Genomic DNA, 21,190 nt, shown 5'->3' with positions numbered 1-21,190 from the left:
ACACTCAATTTCTCCACTGAGCTAGAGTTGATCAACAAAAAAAACTTTCATTTTAAATGCAGAATACCGTATATCTTCCAGTTGTGTCTTGTCTTCAATAAACAGGTGTTTGTTACTTCAGACGCGAGGATCTAACTTTTGTCTGGAATTTTACCTGGAGAAACATTCATAAAGATGTTCCTCTCATCTTCCTCACAGGAAAAGGGCTTCATCTCATTCTTCTCACCTCCTCTTCATTCTGAATTCTTCATAGATTGTTGTGTTTGTTGGGATTTTTAATCAGACTTAAGACATTTTCTTCTCCTTCTTCACATTTTGACACTTTTTCCTGTAAACTGGACTAACTGTCTCTAAAACGAAGAAGCAAACTGGAAGAGCTAACTAAGTTTATGGTCTTGAGACAAAAACATGGAGAAATGAATGAAGGACAACGTGTTTTTGCTCGATGTTTGTTGGTGTTCAAACTTCTTTAAGCCAAACTAGTTTAGTCAAACTTTGTTTCCAAAGGATGATAAAGTGTTGACACACGCCAGATGAAGATGTCAGACACAGTTGCATTCTGGGCTCCACGCTCCTACAGGGATATAAAACATCACCTCTTGACACTTTTATGCCTGAAAGGGACAAAAAGCTGCAGAGAAAAGTTGATGGCTTATTAAGCTTTCAGAAAATAAATAAATATCTGAATTATGAGGAGATGTCAGCAGCATGTGCATATATGCATTCAGAGCACGGGGAGCAGTAATTACAGGAGGCCCTCAGCATGAGGAGGTCCAGTCCCGCTCAGCTGGTCATTCTGCTCACGCCGTCCCTCCAGCAGCTTCCCATTAGAAGTGGGAGTATGCTGGGAGGAGATAAGCACATCTCAACATAGGGGGGAGGCGAGCGGAAGACGGGGAGCAGGAGTCACGTTGAAGGTGTGTACAACAAGCTCTCCTCTTTCTGCGACTACACCTTCAACCCTGCCCCACTCCTATCTCCAGCTCCAGGAAACTCTCGGCGCGCAATTTACCGCGTGCAGCGGGCTGATAATACTGTCTCCGGGGCAGGAAGGAGAGAGTGATGGGCTGGGATAGGAAGGAGAGAAAAGGAGGGGAAAAAGACAGCAGAAGATGGAGGAGGGTGGGGATGGAAAGAGGGAAAACAGAAAGGCATAAAGATGAGGGAGAGCCAACACGGCGAGGAGGGGGAGATAACAAAGAAAGCGGGATGTAATGGGAGGATAAGAGCGGGGCGAGGCACGGCACGCGTCACCGTGGAAATTACAAACCCAAGAACCAATTTGTGTCCGAACAAAAACACTCCAACCTGCGATTTAACTGGAGCAAGAAACTGAATCATGACTTGACTCCAAAAACGTATCGCCTCCAACTCAGAGTCACTCAGACTAATCCATTTTTAAACAGCTTCATCACTGAACTCATGTAAACCTGGAGTCTTCAGTCAGAAATGCTAATGTGGCTGCTTACAAGAAATGATCAAAGGAATCACATCAACTCCCCCTACTGGGCAGTGGAGGTCATAACAGGAGAAAATGATTTAATGATTCATTTTCTGAGAACAGACAGCGGCATATTTACTGATTGATCTGTGATCGACTACTCTGGTCTTGATGTCTAAACATCCGCATTACAGTCACAATATTCAATACTATATTTACATGTGATTTTGAATAATTACCTAAATTTTACATGGTTTTCATTCAACTTTCCTTCAAATATTTAGTTTTAAGAGTTGTATTAGTTGACCGTGTTTCGATTGATCTTGTCTTAGTTTGGGTAGGGGAGACGTCCTGCTTCGGTTCATGCATTATTACACTGGACTTGACTGATGCAGCATCGCGTCTTGTGTCATCGCTTCACTATTCACTTTTTCAGGGGCGTCGGACAAGCTGGTGACAAATAAAAAAATCTGTATTATCTAAAGGGACAATAATGTCCTCCTGCCTCCAAATGCGCAAACTGAGTTCTGACATTAACTTCACAACGCAGAACAAATGCATGAAATAAAGCAGGGGTGTCAAACTCAATCACACAAGGGGCCAAAATCCAAAACACACCTTAGGTCACGGGCCGAACAGGATAAATATTAATTGAACACTCTAAAACTACATTTTTAAAACTTTAAAACTGTAACTTTTTAACATAATTATAGATAATAAAAGGCAGGAATATTAATCCAGAATAAATCAACTTAAACCTTAAATATCTTTCAGTATTTTACTCTCCATAAAAATATATTTAGTCAAAATTATACAAGTTAGAAATGAGTGTAAGATAACATCGGGCCATTAATAACTAGGGCTGTGGATCATCACTTTGGTGGCGATCCGATTCGATTCACGAATCAAGAGCAACGATTCACGAGTTGAACCACGGTTCTTACTTTTTGTTATAATGTTTATTGCTATGTGTATGTCTATTTACTAGATGGATGAAAATTGAAATTATTTGTATTTAATCATCATTTATACCTTTATTTAGAACAGAAGATCAGAATGAACTAAACTGATTAAAAAAACAAAGATTTAGATAAAAAGACATTTTTTTGTCATTTTAAAGTTTTTTTGTTTTTTATTTTTCAATCTTTTGATTCAGCAGTAAGTACAACAACATAAAAAGGATAAAAATCACTTTTGTTTTGGGTCATTTAACAACAAAACCTGTGAATTTTCTACAGTTTTTTTATCTTCAAAGTTCTTCAATATTTTACGTTCTAAGCATCACATATTGCTGCAGAGCTCCTATGAAAACGTTTTTTTTTCGCAGCAGAATCAGCTGATTCATGTTGATTACATCCACCTTTCAGCAGCGTGAGGCTGTTTCTTCAGAATAAGCTGGAGTTTCGTTAATTACGTCAAATGTTGAAGAGTTATCATAACCAAACAATGTAAACACTGGAGCTAAAGCTCCGATGTTAAAGCTAATTCATTTTTTCAGAAGTTATGTCTGTGAGCGGAACTTCAGTCTCAGTTTTTGAACGGAAAAAAGCTCTCGCTAGTTTCACTTTGAAAACCGGAAGCTTCACCGTCACAAAGATGTGTTTACTTCTGGTAGTGGTACCACGGCTCTTTTGGCTTTATTTTAGTTCGTAAACTTAAAATCCGACATTAATCATCTGCATTTCAGAGCAAAAATACATCGTCCCCAATTGATATTTTGATCATTTCTTGCTACAATTTACTACATTTATAAAGATCGCGAATCAGCGATCTTGGACGTCGCGAATATCTGTACTCGAAATTCTGGGAGCAGATCGCGAAAACCCGAGCACCCGGATACTCGTTACAGCCCTATTAATAACAATAAATTAAATGATCTAATTACCCGGAGGGCCGGATCTGGCCCCCGGGCCTCAACTTTGACACATGAAATGAAAGAAACAAACAGCGACAGAGCCGACGACAGCGTTCACACAGGAGTCTCTGGGGTCACTCAGGTTTTCTTGTTTTCCCTCACAGTCGTAGGAAGTCGCTCACATTTTTCTGGAACTTTGAACCGATTTAAAAATTTACCATTTTTAGTAACTGTCACAGCACAGAAGCATCTCAAACTAGTTCTAGTTTCTTTGGACCAGAAGGAGCCAAAGTGGTGAGACAAATCCACAACACAGACTGTGTGGCATTAAAGTCGGATCAGATTCAGAATCAATTATTATCAATTTACATTGTAACGAGATTTGAGCAGCTTAGAGAAAAAAAAGAAAAAGAAAAATAGCACAATAATTGTGCAAAGTGAGAGGTAGACAGAAAAAAAGGGTAGAAAATAGTGTGCAAATATAGAGACGCACACTCTTTATAAGAGCTTAATCTAATGCATTAGTCTACAAACATATTTACAGCGTGTATTTAGTTACACTTTGTTTGAGACAATTTCCAGAGGAAATGATAAACTAAATTGTTTTTTGCTCAATATAGTCCATCATTTGTCATTTTTGTTAAAGAAAGTAAAAACATATCAAAAATAGAATTTGGAATGACAAAAATCCTGAGATTTTATGTGTTGGCCATACCAACTAGCCCTAGTTTAAATGGAAAATGAGTTACAACTATTTTAGGAGCATTTCTAAGCAGTGATGAACGTTTTGTTACAGTTTTTAAATGAATAAGTGAACATTTTAAAGTTTATTCTCTCATGAGGTGGCACACTTTAGTTTATTTTCCTGTCTAATTCATAATTTTAAGTTTAACTTTTAATTCAGCTGTTTAAATAAATCTATCTGCAGTCCATTGATTGTGGTTACATAAGTACTGACATGAACACTACATCATTACATACATGGTTAAAACCAAAAACATGATTTATTCAGCAAAACCATGTTGGAAATAGTTAGTTTTCTCACAATAAGTTCTGTTATTGCAAAAAGATCCTGGAGTTTTAAAAATGCAGATCTTATTTGTCTAATATTTTTATGCGACACAAATGAAAAATTAGTCTCCAATATTAGTGTTTTTGGGTGCATGTAAACACATCCGTTTGACTTCAGATTTTCCTTTTGTAAATAAATTTGCTGTTGAGTTGAAGAGAAAGTTCAGATTAAATTCTAGTTCAGTTATGATTCAGCCAAACAGAATGTGGTGCCACTGCCTTGCCCAAGGACACAACAATCAGCCTGAGATTTGAACCTTAGACCAACCAGTTAGGTTAACAGACCGCTGAAACTCTACGACATAATGAATGTACTACAATCATAATGAAATTTGATCTATATTTTATAATGAGGAAACAGAAGGAGCATCGAATAACAAAAAGCTGGTTTCAGTGATGAAGGAGCAGAAACCCTCAGAAAATGTGAGCTTAAAAAGGATCAACAAGACATCAAATATCTCTCTTTCAGCAGCATAAGAACAGTGAAAAATGCAGCAGCAAATGTGTGTTGATGGTGTTCGTACCAGTTGTTTCGTCTTCTCAGACTCCTGCCGGGTGTGCTGTCTTTCCTGGACGGAGGCTTTGGTCTTCTCGTTTGCCAGCTGCTTTTCCCTCTGGGCAATCTTAGCCAACTCATCCTTCAGAATCGCCTGCTGCCGTTCAAACCTACAATGTTTGGCAAAAAGAACAACTAGTTTATTCCCGCAAGAGGAAAAAAACAGTTTCTTTTCTCTTTTTATTTGAAGTTGAAAAAGTATGAAAATGTCCACAAGAGGGCAGCATACTTTTTCAGAGGCTGCTGAATGGAGATCCTAATCATGTGACTGAGAATCCACTTTTTCTCATTTAAAAAAAAACTCTTTTGGTTAAAAAAAATCTGTAAATTAAAACTGTAAATTCATGATTAAACATCCCAACTAGGTTTAATTCAATCTATCTAATATATATGAATAGATAGATAAATTAGTGTGTTTTTGTCTTCTTCAGGTTTTATTTTTTTGCTTTGTTTTGATTGGTTTAGATAAACCAATCCCAAAAAATGACCATTTATCAAACAATAAATGATAAAACATATTTCATTCCATTTTAAAAGACAAGAACTGTTACAGCTTATCAAGACTGTCTGCTCAGAAAAAGTTCTCGCACCTTCTCTGCTCTTCTTTAGCATTCGAGGCTGGTTTACTGGACTGGGCTCGGTGCTGGTTCTGCTTGGACTGGGAGGCAGAACCAGAACCAGGAGAAGACCCTGATGAAAAAAATTTAAAGAGTTAATATCAGAGGGAAAAATAGCTGAATTCAGCATGTTTTAGTCTGAAAAACTTGAAATCGGGAGTGGGAGTTGATCATCTTCTGTCTGGGTAGTTCTGCGGTTTAAAGAAAAAAAAAAAACAAAGTTCTTCACATTGAAAATGTTTCTCTTGGGCCCTTAAACAACAGATACAGTCACTGTGGGGAAGAATATAACTAAGAATGTTTCATTTATTGTTGACAGTAAAGCTTTGTGTTTTCTAACAGTAGAGCAATGACTTTTCTGCATTTGTCGCTGATTCATCCAAAGAGAAATAACGTCAGGAATGTTTTTAGGATCTTCTCTGACAGACGTCGAATGCATTCAAAACAGACTAAAACAATGACGCTTCCTTTAACTTCAGCTTCTAATCCTCAAGCATCTTTGCAGCAAGTTCGGAGTTATTCCATCCCAACCTTCATCTTGAAATTCCAAAAATGATTTCCTGACTGATACGAACATCAGCTGCTCATTCAATGACCCAGTTCCATACCATGAACCTGCCTCTGCCGTACCTAACTAGGGCTGACACCATTAGTCGACTAATCCACTATTAAAATAGTCGACGACTAATTTAATAGTCGATTAGTCATTACTTTATATTATATGGAGTCAGAGTGTAGTAAAGTTAAACAAAGTTATGAGCGTTCAGCACCAAAAAATGAACTTTTTTCATTATTTGAGTCAGTGACCAAAACTGTAAACTTTGTTAAAATTAGTTCCTTGTTTCAGATTCCGACCTCATTAGAGAGATCAGGAATATACTTTCCATCAAACTCACTTTGACAGGTGACCTTTGACCCTATATACCCTTTATATATAAAATTGATATTAAACTGTTACATCATCCTGAGGGTCAAAGGTCACCTGTCAAAATGAGTTTGACGGATGGTGTAAGGGTCAAAGGTCACCTGTCAAAATGAGTTTGATGGAAAGTATATTTCTGATCTCTCTCTCATTTGATTTAATCTTGTTTAATCCAAGAAACTAATGAAGAACAGAGGCTGCACCATTCATTAAAAGTTAATTAAAATGACCACTCTGCCTGTTTTTTAAATCAACAGCCTCCACTGTCGTTGGGGGTTACATGTACGAATACCAGACCTGGTTCATCGGCAGGACGGAGAACTTTTCTCCTTTCTGAGAGGCGTGATGCCTTTGTGCTCCCATGTTTATGCCTGAAAACTTATGTTTAAACTGACAACTGTGGAACCTTCAGCCTTCTGGGAATTGTACTCAAGCAAGACCCAGACTTTTGTGTTGTGTAGACCAAAAACAGAAAAATAAAAACTTCATGTGACATCGATTGTTGAGTTAAACTCCACCTGATGTGTACGTGTACCAACAGTAAGACGTGCCTCCCCACAGATATTTAATCCCAACTAAAAGAGGAAGTACTTTGGGAGTTTTCAATAAACACATTTATTCTGGGTCACAAAATAATTCACCCTTAGTGCATTTAAATCTACCTTTGTCTTTTTGAAGGCCTGATGATTGACTGATGTTGGCTACTCCTCTCATCCTCTGAAGAACATCTTCTGACAGCTGGTAAAGAGAAAAAGGAGCAAGTTATCAGAAATATCAGAGAACACCACACATTAATTCACGTTAACATTACGAACATTACTTTTGATGAAACGTGGCAGTCATATTTTAATTTGGGTGCCTCCTTGTAAATGCCCCAGAAAACCTGTTAAAGATAGCTACTGGAAAAACCTCAACGGCGGCTCAAGTCTGTGAGTCGCTGCTGCTGTGACTCACAACTTCTGAATGTGTAACCATGGCAGGCACAGCAGTATTTGTTTTTCTTTTTTATTTAAGCAATTTTTTTAGAAAACTGTGGGGAAGAAATGACACAAGTTTTTAAAACAAAGTCCAACTATCAGTTAGAGAGCTTTAAACCCTAGCAAGTTATAAAGCAAGAGATAAAAATCTAAAAAAAAAGCTGGAACGCAAAAAAACCCAGCTGACTGCATGAGATGTCAGGCGAAAGCACAAATCCAGATCCAATCTGTAATCTAACCTCTGGCCACTTCTTCAACTGGGCGTGTGCAGCTGAAAGCTTTTTAAATCATTCGGTAGAAAAAAATATGTTAATATAGTTCCTGATAGTTCTTTATAGTGTGAAAAAAATTGCTGTTTTAATTAATAACTTAAGCAATGGTTTAGGTTTCCTATTTATTATTACTTCCAGTTCTCAAATTCCCCAACAATAATACACACAAACATGTGTCAAAGTCAAGGCGCGGGCATCCAGCCCTGTAGATCCCTTTATTTTATTGTTATTAATGGCCCAATTTTATCTTGTGCTTATTTCTAACTTGTACAATTTTGACAAAATAGATTTATATGGAGGGTGCAACATTGAAAGCTATTTAAGGTTTAAGGTGATTTATTCTGGGATAATATTCCTACCTTTGTTTTATTTCATAATTATGTAAAAAAAAAAATTACGGTTTTAAAGTTTTAAAAATTTGAATTCTGCTAGCTTTTTGACTATTTTGGCATTTACAAGATTTTTTAGACCATTTTGAAGTTTAGCTTATATTTCAGCTACATGCTAGCTGTTTTGGCTAATCACATTTTTTGTTTGTTCCCTTGCTTGTTTTTTAGGCTAATTTGGCATTTATCTAATATTTTAGCTGGCATCTTCAGCATTTTCAGTTAGCTTCAGCGTTTTTAGCTATCAATTTCAGCACCTTCAGCTATCAGCACTAGCATCTTCATCGGCCAAATTACTAGCATTATTGCAGGTAATGCTATATTTTTAGTTCATAATTTTGTCAGACAATCTGTTTTTAAGTTTTAAAAGTGTAGTTTTAGAGTCAAATGATTATCCTTTTCGGCTGCGACCTAAGGTGTGTTTTAGATTACTTTGACATTCCTGGTTTTAGAAGACGTTTATTTATTACCTGCATACATTTCCATTTCAATTTATTTATTATTTTTGTGGCCGATCAGCACAATTCCTACTCATGTCTTACTCGTGAACGCATCACTGTCCAATTTCAAACCAAACTTTATTTAAAATCTGTTCAAAATAAAACTTTCCGAATAAAACAGACCCTGACTTACGAAAAAATAAAAATCCGTTTGTTATTTATTAACAAAAACAATCAAAATATATGGTGATATCGTCCAGTCTGTGCGGTTTATTTTCATCTTTTATTTTGCTCTTATTACCTGGATTCGATTAAGATAATTAGCTAAACCTCAGCAACATGCTAAAGTATAAAACGCGTCATTTAAACCAATATTGACGCGTTCATGTAGATCAAATGTGCGCCGAATTCCTCATAATAGACCAAAGAACCATTAAGTTTGGTAAAAATGTAATGAAAAGTTTTGTTTTGTAGGAAAAATGATGGTGGAATGCTAACAGCGCCTGATTAAAAACGAAGTTCGGCGTCACAGAAAGGTCACTTTGGTTCATCCACCTGAGCCAGCCCCTTCATCCGCCTCTATCCTCAGCGTTTCGGGGCGTGTTTTATGGGTTCTTGGTTGAGCTCTGGAGTACATTTAGATGTGGAGGAGACTCATCTTTCGGCGGGCAGTTAGCGCTTGCTCCACACACCTTATCAAACGCTAGCTAAAGTAGCATTACCTTGACTCCGCGGAGGATCCTGACTCTGTCCTCATCATCCACGCCATAAGACACTTTCCTGGTCGTACTCTCCCCTGAGCCCATGCCGTATGTTAAAACGACCTCCCTCTGTGATAACCGCGCGCAAAAAAATGTTAGTAGTATCAAAGAATTCCGTTAAGTCCCTGTCCAATGACAGAATGTGTGACAGATGGGATGCGGGTTGCCAGGTTTGCTTATAAATGTCCCCATATGACCCGATGTGTGTAAGCTGCAATAACTATTTTTATTTTTTAAATTTGGAATGAATCGAATCACTTTTAAATATTTCTTTATATTTGAAAAGCATTAATTTTTGCAAAATATTCAGTAAATGTGGGGGTTATCATCAAACCTGGCAACCCTCATACCATAGGCTGCCATTTAAATTTCAAAAAGGTACATAAATCAAAATAATCCTTAAAAATAAGAATAATAAATAATATTTATGGTAACAACGACGCCAACATTTGCCAACAGACATTCCATTTAAAGTTTATTTAACCCACAAACACAAAACATGTCTATAATCCTTCTTAAATGTCAATTTTTCCATGGTGGTAACCGGGTTGTTCAATGACATTACAAATAGGTGCATACGTTACAATATAGATTGACAAAAATAAAAAAAAAAAAAAAAAAAATCTTAGGCCTCTTAATAATGAAATCATAGCAAAAAGTCAATCATCAAGTCTCTAAAGACATTACATTTACATGTTTTGACACAAGCGTAAAAAAAATAAAGTATTTGTAAACACATTTATAAATTGTACTAGTTGTTTTCCTGTTTTTTCTTCATAAAAGTAAAATGTATTATTTAATTTAGTATTTATGTCAAAACCAGATTTAAATTAACATTTTAAACATATGATACACCACAAGTGTTTGTTTTTTTTACACACAGGTTTATAAACAGAAGAATAAAGTTTGCATGTTGTGGGACTCTAAAATGTTCTTTATATTGTTTTGTTCATAATGAAAAGTCATTCTACACTCCATTTTGAAGCGTGATCCAGGAGTCTTGATTGCTTGAATGAATACTGAATGCTGGGAAAACGGGTTCTTTGAAGGTAGCCTTGAAGGTGTAGAGGTGCTCCCTGCTGCCTTTGATGCTGTGGAACGTGAGGGTTCCACCCTCGTAGTCCAGCGCCATCTCCAGTTTGGTTGGATGGGGCTTTTTTTCTGCAAGCACGACATTACTGGACGAGTTGCACGCGGTGAATTTGCTGTTTTTCCACTGGAGTCTCCAGGACACGGTGTTGTGACCGAGACGGCTGTGGTCACCGCGGCGCGGGATGCTCTTGTAGCAGACGCCCATGGACCACATGCAGTTGGGCCCAACTTCTACCACCCAGACGTGCTGATCGCTGGAGAAGCCTTGGTTGCAGAGAACCTGCGGCGCAGTCATGAAACGCTCCGGGTGGTCCATGTAGGACTGCTTGTTAGAGGTGAACCTGACCGTGCACAGATCAGTGGACAAATTCAAGTTGGGGTGGGCGGTGCAGACGTTGAAGGAGAGCTCCTGGGGGTTAAGAAGGATGTGGAGTGTGTCGATGAGCCGGGTCATTTCTGAGCGGAAGTCCAGGGTTTTCAGGCCTGTCTGCAGACGCTTGGTATTGATTGGAGGACTTGGGGAGATTTTGGTGGTATAAGTGGCTGTGACAGCATCCCTCAGCTGCTCTTCTATCATCATAAATCTGGAAAACAAAAGCACACAGTCCATAAATCTAACAGGTATTGAAAGAATTTTCATATTCACTAGAGCTCTTTCGTTCAAATTGGGTTAGGAGTGCCGTTGTGTTCTACCTGCGTATGAAGAGGCATGTATCTCTCTCATTGAGCACCTGTGCAGCTTTTCTCTGGACCTCCAGCAGCTGCTGTTGCGACTCCTCCAGTGCATTCACCTCAGACTGCCAGCTTTTCCTGCGCTGGCCCCTCTCCTCCTCCAACAGCTTCAGCAGACGGTCCCTGTACCTGCAGACACCACCATGTCTTTTTCACAAGTCCTTTCTTCCATTAAATCACATGTGTCATCCCTCGGGGTAATCCTATCCGGCCCCAACAGATCTTTTTATTTAATTGTTATTAATGGCACGATTTTATCTTGCACTCATTTCTAACTTAAACACACTTAAACACAAACTCTTGAACATACTGTAACTTTTCAGCCGTTAACGGCATCAACCTAATTCCAGTAGATTCTGAAGGACAAAAGCGATGCGATTGATGGTGATGGTAATAGCGGTTGAAACGTTGAAGTAACTCAAAGAACATAAACACTGGAGATCTGGTGTTAAAGGGTTAAAATTTTAAGTTGATTTATTTTGGAATAATATTCCTGCCTGTTTTTATTCATAGTAAAGATAAAAAGTTCAAATTTTAAAGTTTTAAAGATTTAGTTTTAAAGTTTTCAGTAAATGTTTATCCTGGTCGGCCCGCGACCTAAGGTGTGTTTTGGATTTTGAGTCCTTTTCCGATTAAGTTTAGAAAAGTTGCAGTACCTGCGATAATGCTAGTGTGAATGCTTTGTTTTTATTTAACCTTTATTTATCCAGGCAGGACAGATTAAGAACAGCCTTCTTATTTGCAACTGTGGCCTGGCAAAAGGCAAGACCTTTTGAGAAAGAAAGAGGAAAGAAGTTACAAGATACAAAAAAAACATTGAATAGAATCAGAAAAGCATCAGAACAAACACATTCTAAATTATAAAACCATAAAATCATTGCAATGAGGAACAAAAACATTCATCTTTAAAATACTCATTAAGATATTTTTTAAAATCTGCTAGTGATATAAAAGTGTCCAATCTCAGAGTTTTTTGTAAGTCATTCCAGTCTCTGGCTGCAGCATATTGAAATGACCCAGAACCAAGTGAAAAACTTGATTTTGGGACTTTTAACAATAATAGTTTTGAAGTGCGGGTGTTGTACACAGGGTATGAGGTATGTAAAAGCTGGCGCAGGTAGGGTGGAGAAAGACCAAGCAGAGTTTTATAGATTAACAGTAGCCAGTGACATTTTCGGCGAGTGAATAATGAAGTCCAGTTCACAGATGAGTAAAGCGTACAGTGGTGAGTTTTAAAAGGAGCATTTGTTATGAATCGTATAGCAGAGTGATAAAGGGGGTCCAGCTTTTGCAGCAAATGCTTACTAGCAGATCTGTAAATAACGTCACCATAATCAAGAATGGGAAGGATGGTTGTTTGAACCAGTGTTCGTCTCGCAGAGAAGGTGAGGGAGGAGCGCATTCTGTAGAGAGCGCCTATTTTTGATTTAACCTTTGACTGCAAATGGTGAATGTGGGTTGAGAAGGACAACGTATCGTCTAGCCAGATACCTAGATATTTGTAATTTGTAACCTGTTCTAGAGGTGTCCCATCGAGCGTGGTGATACTGGGGGGGGGTGATGGTAGATGACCCTTCCTACCAAACCACATGATTTTTGTCTTGTTCACATTTAACTTTAGGTGCAGTCTGGAGAAAGAAAGTTGGATTTCATTAAAACTATGTTGAAGCTGTTTTTTCACAATGTCCAGAGAGGGACCAACAGAATGTAGAACTGTGTCATCGGCATAAAGATGAATTAGAGAATCACCTGCAGAGTCACCTATGTTATTGATGTATATTGAAAAAAAGTAGTTGCTGAAAATGCTGAAGCTTTTTGCTGAATGCTGATGCAATTTACTTTATTTGCTGAAAATGCAAAAAGTATTTGCAAAATATTAAATTTGCTAAAAGACTGGGGCTTTGTTAAAGAACTATGAAAGAGTGCTAAAGTTGAACTAAATTTCTGAAAAATTTGTCGTGGAATTGCTTAAAATTCCTAAAACATGACAGTTTTGCAAAAAAAAAAATTACATTGTTGTGTAAATATGAGCTGAAGTCCAGCCCAAAGAACCTTAATAGATGCCAAATTAGCCACACACAAAAAAAATAAGGTGGCCCGTTATTGAAATACCAGCTAAACTGAAATTCCTCAGTAAGCTAAATTAGCCAAAAATAGCCTGTTTCTAAAATAGAAGCTGAACTCTAAGTTAGCACAAAAAACCCAGTAGACAAAATTAGTCAAAAACATTAGCATGTTGCTTAAATAGAAGCTGAACTTTATTTGACCTTAAAAGCCCCAGTAAATAACAAATTCGCCCAAAACGTTAGCGTGTTGCTAAAATATTAGCTAAACTCCACGTTTTTTTTAAGTTACTTTAAAATATTAAAACATGAATATATTTAAAGGTTTGTTGCTAATCTACTTAAAATTTTGAAATTTGAAGACTTTCTCATTCATTTCCTATGGGACATATTTTGCTCATTTTTTCAAAAACAATATTTTTATGAATACCAAAAATAGAAGCAGTAATGTCCTGAATGAGCTGAATGTTTTGATATCAAAATTACTGAAATCACTGAAGGTGTGATTGAGTTTTTACGTGCAGAAAAACATACAGAAAGGAGCAGAAGAATCACTGATGTGTGAATGATTACAAAACAGTCACACAATTATCAGCTACAACAGTTTCTTTAGAATAGAAAAGATAAAAGCCAGAAGAAAAATGTATATGTTCATTTGGATAAATACAGGAGGATAAGCCTTCTTCTCATAAAACTCCTTAAAATTGATTTTCTTCCAAAGTAAAGAACACATTTAATCAAGTGGCCTGATTTCCTTCATTCATTCATCTTCTTGCCTGCTTTGTCCCTTTCGGGGTCGCGGGGGTGCTGGAGCCTAACCCAGCTGCTAATGGGTGAAGGCGGGGTTCACCCTGGACAGGTCGCCAGTCTGTCGCAGGTCCTCAATCACACCCATACACTCTCACATTCACACCTAGGGGCAATTTAGAGTAACCAATTAACCTCTGAAGAATGTTTTTGGATTTCATTTTGAGCACAACTCTTTACATTCTTAAGTTTGAAACAGTATAAATCTTTGAAAAAGTCTTTAAACTTCCACTCCCATCATCTTCTGATCTATTTTCAAAGTGCTCCTTCATTATAATGATGCAGTTTTTAGCCAAAATGTAAAAACTTTCTAGGACATAGTTTCTGCAGAGCGGCAGGAGTTCATTAGAAATTCAGTTGGTACGGAGCAACCCCGTCCCCTCTTCTTGTCACCCATATTTTTTGTGGCCTCACAACTTAAAATTACTGCTGCAACAAAAATGTTGAGCAATGTCGGAGCTATAAAGCAGGTACTGGTCAAGTAAACAAAGACGTTCGTGGATATATTTGTTCACAAGTGGATGCATCGGAAGGGGGCGGAGCATAGAGTTTGTGGCCTTGCCCAGTGTATTTTCTGCAATTTTTTTCAAATTGCATTTATTCATCTGTCCCTGATTCACAACTATTTAAAAAAAAGATGCTGAAAAAGCCATTTTGGGCTGAATTTTCATTTCCAAATGAAAAATGCCACCAAAACATGTTAAAAATACCATTTTCATCAGAGAGGGTCACCATCAGTTCTTTAAGTGGCTCATCAGTTCCTGAAGGTTTAGACAGAGGACAGGTGTGCGTCAGGTGGAGTACGTGTTTCTGTTACCTGTCCACGAGTCCCACAATGCTGTCCATGACTGAGACCGCCTTGTTGACGATTTTTTCTCCTATGGCCTCGGAGACTCCCTGGTCTACTGTCACCTTCTGCAGGAGGCTCTGTGTGAGCTGCAGGCGGGTTGAAAGAACCTGCAAACACACATTCAAAGGAATAAAAGACTATTGTGTGCAACACAATAGAGCAGACATTCTGGAACAACTGGTTCTACTTATGATGCACCAATTCACTGCTATGCTCATTTTCATTTCTCAGATCCAGTTTGGATAGCAAGGTTGGACAGTAAGCATTACTCAACATTTTTTGACCTGATATAATCAGGTCAAAAGACAGAACTGGGCTGTCGTCAGCTGTTGTCTTTACGGAAAACTTTGCTTCTTTGAATTCCCAACAAAGCACAAATCATGCGGTCTCTAGTTTTGTTTTTAAAACTCTTTACAGTGTTTCCTTTGGCACTTAAACCAATCTTTGTCTTTGCGTGATTTTGTCATAAAGTTGTGGCAAGGACGTAAATGTTAATTCTATGTCACAAAGATGGACAAGCTGATTCATTTCTTGCTTTAAACTCATAGGATGAATTTATTGCTCCCTTACTTACTGTAATGAAGTTTGGAGAGTGATTAAAATTTTCATTACATCTATTACACAAGGAGGTCCACAGAACTCAGCAGAGGGAAGTTGGTTTGATAAACCGGGTCCTCTGCTGTAGCTCTCGTGGGTCTAGATTAATATTGATACGTTAAAAATGTTGGATTTTTTTCTCATTGTTGTTTTCCACATCAGCTCTGGAGTTCTGTTCTCTATTCTCGTTTACTTCACCTCTCTATTATTTAGTTTTCTAGGCTTCTGTTTGGTGCAGTGCGATTCACGTGTTGTTCCTCTTGGAGAGATTCCTGGTGGATCGTCTGTGCTCCTGTTCTTGGCCGTGGACCACGCCTCTGGCTCGTCTTGGCTGTGGACCTCGCCCCCACCTGTCACCAGTCCTATCTGACTGAACTCTATTCAAATACGTAGTTGTAGAGTTAAATAAGTGAATTCTTCTGGAATAGCCCTGGTAAATCTCCTGTCCGTCCTGGGAGAGGATCTCTCCTTCATCTCTGAGGTTTCTTCTTTTTTCCTGAATTAGGTGTTTTAGGAGTTTTTCCTTACTGGGAAGGAGGGTCAAAGGACATGGATAACCAGTTTAGTTTAGTCTGTTTAATTATCTATTGTTTACATTTTAAGACTGACCTGCTTCTGTAAAATGACCAGCATGAAGCCCATTGAGGCCATTTTTGTGATATTGGGCTATATAAATACAACTGAACTGAATTAAGGTGTCAGGTGTGACGTAGCTCACCTTGGTGCGACTCCCCAGCGCTCTCCTCATCTCCTCCTCAGCGACGCTGAAGGTGAGGACATCGTGATTCTGGTGGTGCCCTTCAACAAAGCACTTGGCGCACAGAGAGGTCATGTCGTTGGAGCAAAAGTATTCGAGGGGGCAGCTGTGGATGGCGCAGGTCTTCACGCACATCTCGCCCTGAGGCTCCACGATGGAGTGGTTCCTGAAGCTCTCCTTCTCCTGGTGCTTCTGGAGGTGCCTGGAGCACAGCGACACCTCACACTTCAGGCAAGTCTTCACGGCAGGCGATGGGTCGTCTATGCAGTAGTCACAGAAAGTGCCGGTTTTGTCCTGCGGGTCGGACTCAGGCTCCTTCAAAGCCGTGCTGGAGCGGTAACCCTCGATGATGTTGCACAGCTTGAAGTTCCTCTGTAGGGAATCCACACCGCTGAACTCCTCGCGGCACTCGGGGCACCGGGGCAGCACTTTACTGTTCCCGTCTATGGCGTCAGAACTCTTGCTGATGCAAACCCGACAGTAGTTGTGTCCACAGGGGAGCACCACTGGATCCCGGTAGAGCTGGAGGCAGATGGGGCAGCTCAGCTCCTGGGCCAGCGTCTCCTCTGGTTTGGATGAAGACATGGTGCCTTGATGTCCTTGTCCCTTCGCGGTCTGCCTTCTTGTGAACTCTTTCTTCACCTACTGGTTCTTATCTTTTCCTTCCATCCAGCAGGTCAGCAGGTGCGTGAGGCGGCAGGTATCAGAGTGAGCTGGCAAGTCGGCCTCTCATACTTATCTGAAAAGCAGGAGGTGGTTCCAAACTTGTGTACAGAACAACATTCCAACCTGAGAGGCTGTTTGTCTTCTGCTGGCAGAAAGCTGCTATTACACACCACTGTGCACTAATTCAGGAAGTTCATCAAAATTCACAAAACAAGGGAAATCAAAAGTCCTGGAATGTGAGGAGAACAGGTTGAACATTTTTTCGTGATTTGGAGATTTTCTATTTGCTGAAATGTGTATTCATTCATGGAATGGAATGGCCGTTTAGGCTAAAAACTTTCTGTGCATGCACCTTTAGCATGAGGGAAAGTGTGGCTACTGTAGACACGGTGAACTCATCAGTCGGCTGTTTACTGTAAGCACAGTCAGAAAGGAAACATTTGTAACCTCCGTGGTTACAAAAGACTGCGTTTCTGGGGTCAAACAGGCTTTACAAGTAAAAAGTGAAGGTCTTCAGATAACAGGATGTGAAGTGGAAAGAATTCAGCCATTCAGGGAAGTTTCTGGGAAAGTTCCTCCGAGTTTAGCGATCAGAGTCACAGTGAGTGTTTTCAAAATACTTGGAAACTGCAGGTTCAATGTCCAGATGCTTGTTTAAGATTAATACACAAATAAAGGACAATCAGCACCAAAGAGGTTTACAGAAAACACACACAGTCAAATCCATGAAGACAACTCACAAAATCCAAAATGAAATTACATTTTTTTTCTTTTTTATTCAACTGAAAGATTCAGCATTAATGACTTTCTTCCTGCTGCAGAAGTATCAGCTCCTGCATCTGAGACGATCTCGCCCTTCCAGTCTTGATCAGAAATGCTCGCTGCACACACAATGAAACATTTAGACCGACAGCACCGTTTCTCTGTCTGACGTGATGCACGTGTGTCTTCTCGGTCATGTCCTCATGGTGTTTCTCAGGATGATAGAATTTTCTCCACGATCCTAAAAACACGTATTTCAGGTTCTGTAATTCCTGCTCTGAGAGAATGAGTCTGCCCAAGTGTCTGTGAACGCACGGCAGGGCGTCTTCGGTAGCCTAAAAATAGGAAAAGAACATCAATCTTTGAGAAGAAATTCACAAGGAAGTAGTAAAATTGTCTCTCAGTTTTCACTACAATGTTTTAATAAGACATCAAAATCTAGGAAGGAGTTCCACACAAAAGGGGAAAATAAGAATAGAATTACTTCATATTAAATATTATAGAACCCAAAAATAAGAATATTTTTGTTAATTCAAAGGAAATAGTTTGTTAGATTTTAGTTTTTATGAACATATATCAGTACATTTGATTACAGAGACAAACAAACTAGTGTAATAAGTGGAAATGACTCATTTTAGAACAAAATATGAGTAAAATGAGAATTTTAGGACAAGCGGGCCAATCTTAATAAATCCTCGTAAATCTAAACTTAGCACTTATTCTTAAAGTTTTGTTTTCAAATTAGTGACAATAAATGCCAGTCTAACTTGTCAACATTTAATGAGCTTTAAAATAACATATTTAAATTTGAACCATAAATGATTCTGCAAATGTATGTTTTTTTGACTTAAATCAAGTTATTGTCAAACGTTAGAAGTAAAAATATTCTGAATTTATTCATGATTTCCTTATTTTTGTATATCTTTTAGCTATTAATGAGACAAAAAATGTTTTGTTCTCTGATGATTTTGAGAAAAGCTTGGAGAAAAAAGAAATGTAAACAACTACAAACCTGCTAAAAGATATTGAGTTTTTAAAAACAAGTTTGAAATCTTTGGAAGTATCAAATATAGTTTGCACTCTGGGTACATGCCTGCAGAAATTCCTAAAATAAAATCTCCGTCTTAGTGTCAAACTCTGATAAACTCCAATGAATTGAACTGTGTGATCCAAACACCCCAATGTGGATTTGTCCTTCACATTAAAGCACCACAGTCTCCAATAAAACATGTTTGAACTTGTTTTTTAACTATTTATTTCTGACACGTGAAGCTCAAATGTTAATGCGGGTTGTAGAACTACATGAATCTGAAAGATTTATCTATCCAAAATATACTTTGTTTAAAAACATCAGAACAGTACAAAATGACATTCTAACAGTTAATAAATGAAAAGGAGCTTCTAGAAAAAGAAAACCTTTATTACGAGCTCTTATTGCTAAATAAACAAAAGTAAATCAAAGAACATCAGACAAAAGAAAAATAGAATGACCATAGCAGAAATATGAAGCCCAGCCCACATTTTGAATAAATATATAAACATAAATACCACCAGTTCTGCAGAGGAATGTTGACTTTTTTCAGCTCTGCTTTTGTTTTGGAGTGTTTTAGTGAATTATTCATGTAACGTTCTCTAAAAGTCCAACACAATAATGGATTTGGGTTTAAAAGTGTTCTCTCAATAGGGGAATATTCTGTTTCAAACATGCTTAGATGTCATTACTTTGGTTCACAGAGGAGTTCATGATCAGCTCAGTGTCTGCAGGGCGTCAACAACAAAAAACCCAAATCATCACTCCTCCACCACCATGCTTGAGACCAGAAATGTGGAATTTTTGCTGATTTTTTCTAAATAATTCAAACCAGAAATGAGCCTTTGTCAAAAGTTGTTTCATTGCAGTGCAACTTGATTCACATTTCTTTTTCTATTTTGAAATAGTGTGCCACCATGAACGACAAATTTTGAAAAAAGATTGATCAGGCTTCAAAAGTCTGAAATGTGTTTTTTGCAAAATGTGAGATTAGAAACAGCCCTTAATACAGCAGCATTTATTTCTTTTCAAATGAATATATAAGCATAATAAAAGAAAATGTACTTTAACATTGAACCTGCAGAAAAAAGAGAATGCAAGGGAAGAATGTTGTGTCAACCTGTAGGTTTTAATAACAACTTATGTAACTCAGGTAAAGCAGCTTAACGCAAACATGCAGCCAGAGGCAGTCACTAAAAATACACAGAAACTTTACGCAGCTGCATTTGCTGTGGTGGATGCCTCAAGTTTAAGTTTGTTGTTCATTTGTTGAAAAAAAAAGGAAAAAATAAAATGTAGGTGTGCTTTAAAAAGGTTCCAAAACCTGCAAGAAGAACCTGGTTTCAAAAATGTCGTCCTGATTAATAAAATATGTTTATTTTCTTTTCAAGTTAATGAGCGTTCAGAGTGAATGATAAAAATCAGCAGGAAATAAAGAAAACTGATATTTACTTTTACTTTTTTTTTACTGTACTTATATGTAGTTAAAGTAAAATATTGAAGATAAATGAGAATGATCATAAAATCACAAATGGAGCAATATTCTACTCTTGAAAGAAGTCATGTTTTAAATTTTTCTAAATTATTTTATTATACTTTTCTCTATGCAAAAAAATGAACTATTAAACTATAAACGACGTCAGTGAAAGAGAAGAGCAAGAATCTCTGCTGACGTGAGTTTTTGTTTTCTCTTTCACACTGTAATAATGTACTTCAGCCATCAGCCTCCCTTTACTGTAAGTTTCTGTAGGTTTTTCCCATCATCCGACCAGAACCGGCTCACGATCCGGATCTCCCACATTCCTTCTGCCCTGCAGACATTCTGTTCTCTGCACATGAAAAAATGCCTGCAACCCTGTTTCTAAAATAAGGTCATCAGCTTTCAAGATAAAGTAAGCCTTTTTTTGTTTGTTTCTTTGTTTCACAGGTGGACAATGATTCAGGTTAATCCAACAAACGACGAGTTCTCGCTAAAATCACTGGTGTCTGCAGTTAATCTTCCTGTTAAACCACATCAACTTTCAAAGCAAATTTGGTCTTCTTTTATCAGACAAAAACTACAACTGCTTGCAAAAATTCAACACATTTTTGTGACATACTGGTAACATGACTTTTAATTAGGGCTGTGAAGTTAACGTGTTAACACATGCACTTGATCGACCTGAATTAACGCATTATACTATATTTATTAACGACCTCAGACGTCCTGCTGTGCAGCTGTGAGATCAGCTGAATAGAACTGTCTAAAATAAATCCAAACTTTTTTAATATTCTGTGATTAAGATTTTATTGAATTAAACAGATACTATAGAATTTATTTGTAGTTGTTTTTGGACAAAGACCATCTTTTATTTTAATAAATAAGGCAGAAGATGACCGTTGATCCGACAGTTCCAGCGCAGAGTGAAACATCTGCTGTGGTGGGCGGAGCCAAACAAAGATGTCTGCTATTAGAAATCCAACCATTGGAAACTGATTGTTATTTTATTTTGGGAAGGGACTGACATTCATTTTTCTACAATACCAGGCACCAGCG

At 38.0% G+C, this 21,190-nt stretch overlaps 2 protein-coding genes across 5 annotated transcripts in view; both read right to left on the bottom strand.

Annotated features, from left to right (window-relative positions):
* chchd6a (coiled-coil-helix-coiled-coil-helix domain containing 6a) overlaps positions 1-9,482 on the bottom strand; it is a 106,142-nt gene extending 96,660 nt beyond the window's left edge. For 2 of the 4 annotated variants that reach the window (XM_024293651.2, XM_024293652.2), the window contains exons 1-4: positions 9,260-9,479; positions 7,125-7,200; positions 5,514-5,613; positions 4,892-5,033 (exon numbers count right to left, since the gene is read on the bottom strand). In XM_024293651.2, the coding sequence (XP_024149419.1) occupies positions 4,892-5,033; positions 5,514-5,613; positions 7,125-7,200; positions 9,260-9,343 (402 nt within the window). In that variant the 5' untranslated portion in view covers positions 9,344-9,479. Of the gene's footprint in view, positions 1-4,891; positions 5,034-5,513; positions 5,614-7,124; positions 7,201-9,259 lie in introns of all 4 variants that reach the window. The other 2 variants (XM_024293653.2, XM_024293649.2) reach the window with 2 other exon arrangements.
* Positions 9,483-10,134: 652 nt separating this feature from the next.
* Positions 10,135-16,921, bottom strand: LOC112158744 (E3 ubiquitin/ISG15 ligase TRIM25). Its single transcript, XM_024292243.2, has 4 exons — positions 16,158-16,921; positions 14,810-14,949; positions 11,084-11,251; positions 10,135-10,974 (listed from the first exon to the last, which is right to left on the bottom strand). Exons 1-4 carry the CDS (start codon positions 16,779-16,781, stop codon positions 10,266-10,268), a joined length of 1,641 nt encoding a protein of 546 aa, XP_024148011.1. The 5' UTR covers positions 16,782-16,921; the 3' UTR covers positions 10,135-10,265.
* Between the last annotated feature and the right edge of the window lie 4,269 nt (positions 16,922-21,190).

The sequence above is a fragment of the Oryzias melastigma genome, linkage group LG7 (assembly GCF_002922805.2).
Source record: "Oryzias melastigma strain HK-1 linkage group LG7, ASM292280v2, whole genome shotgun sequence".
Lineage (NCBI taxonomy): Eukaryota > Metazoa > Chordata > Actinopteri > Beloniformes > Adrianichthyidae > Oryzias > Oryzias melastigma.
The sequence above is the reverse complement of the archived record's forward strand: the minus strand, read 5'-3'. Positions and strand labels throughout refer to the sequence as shown.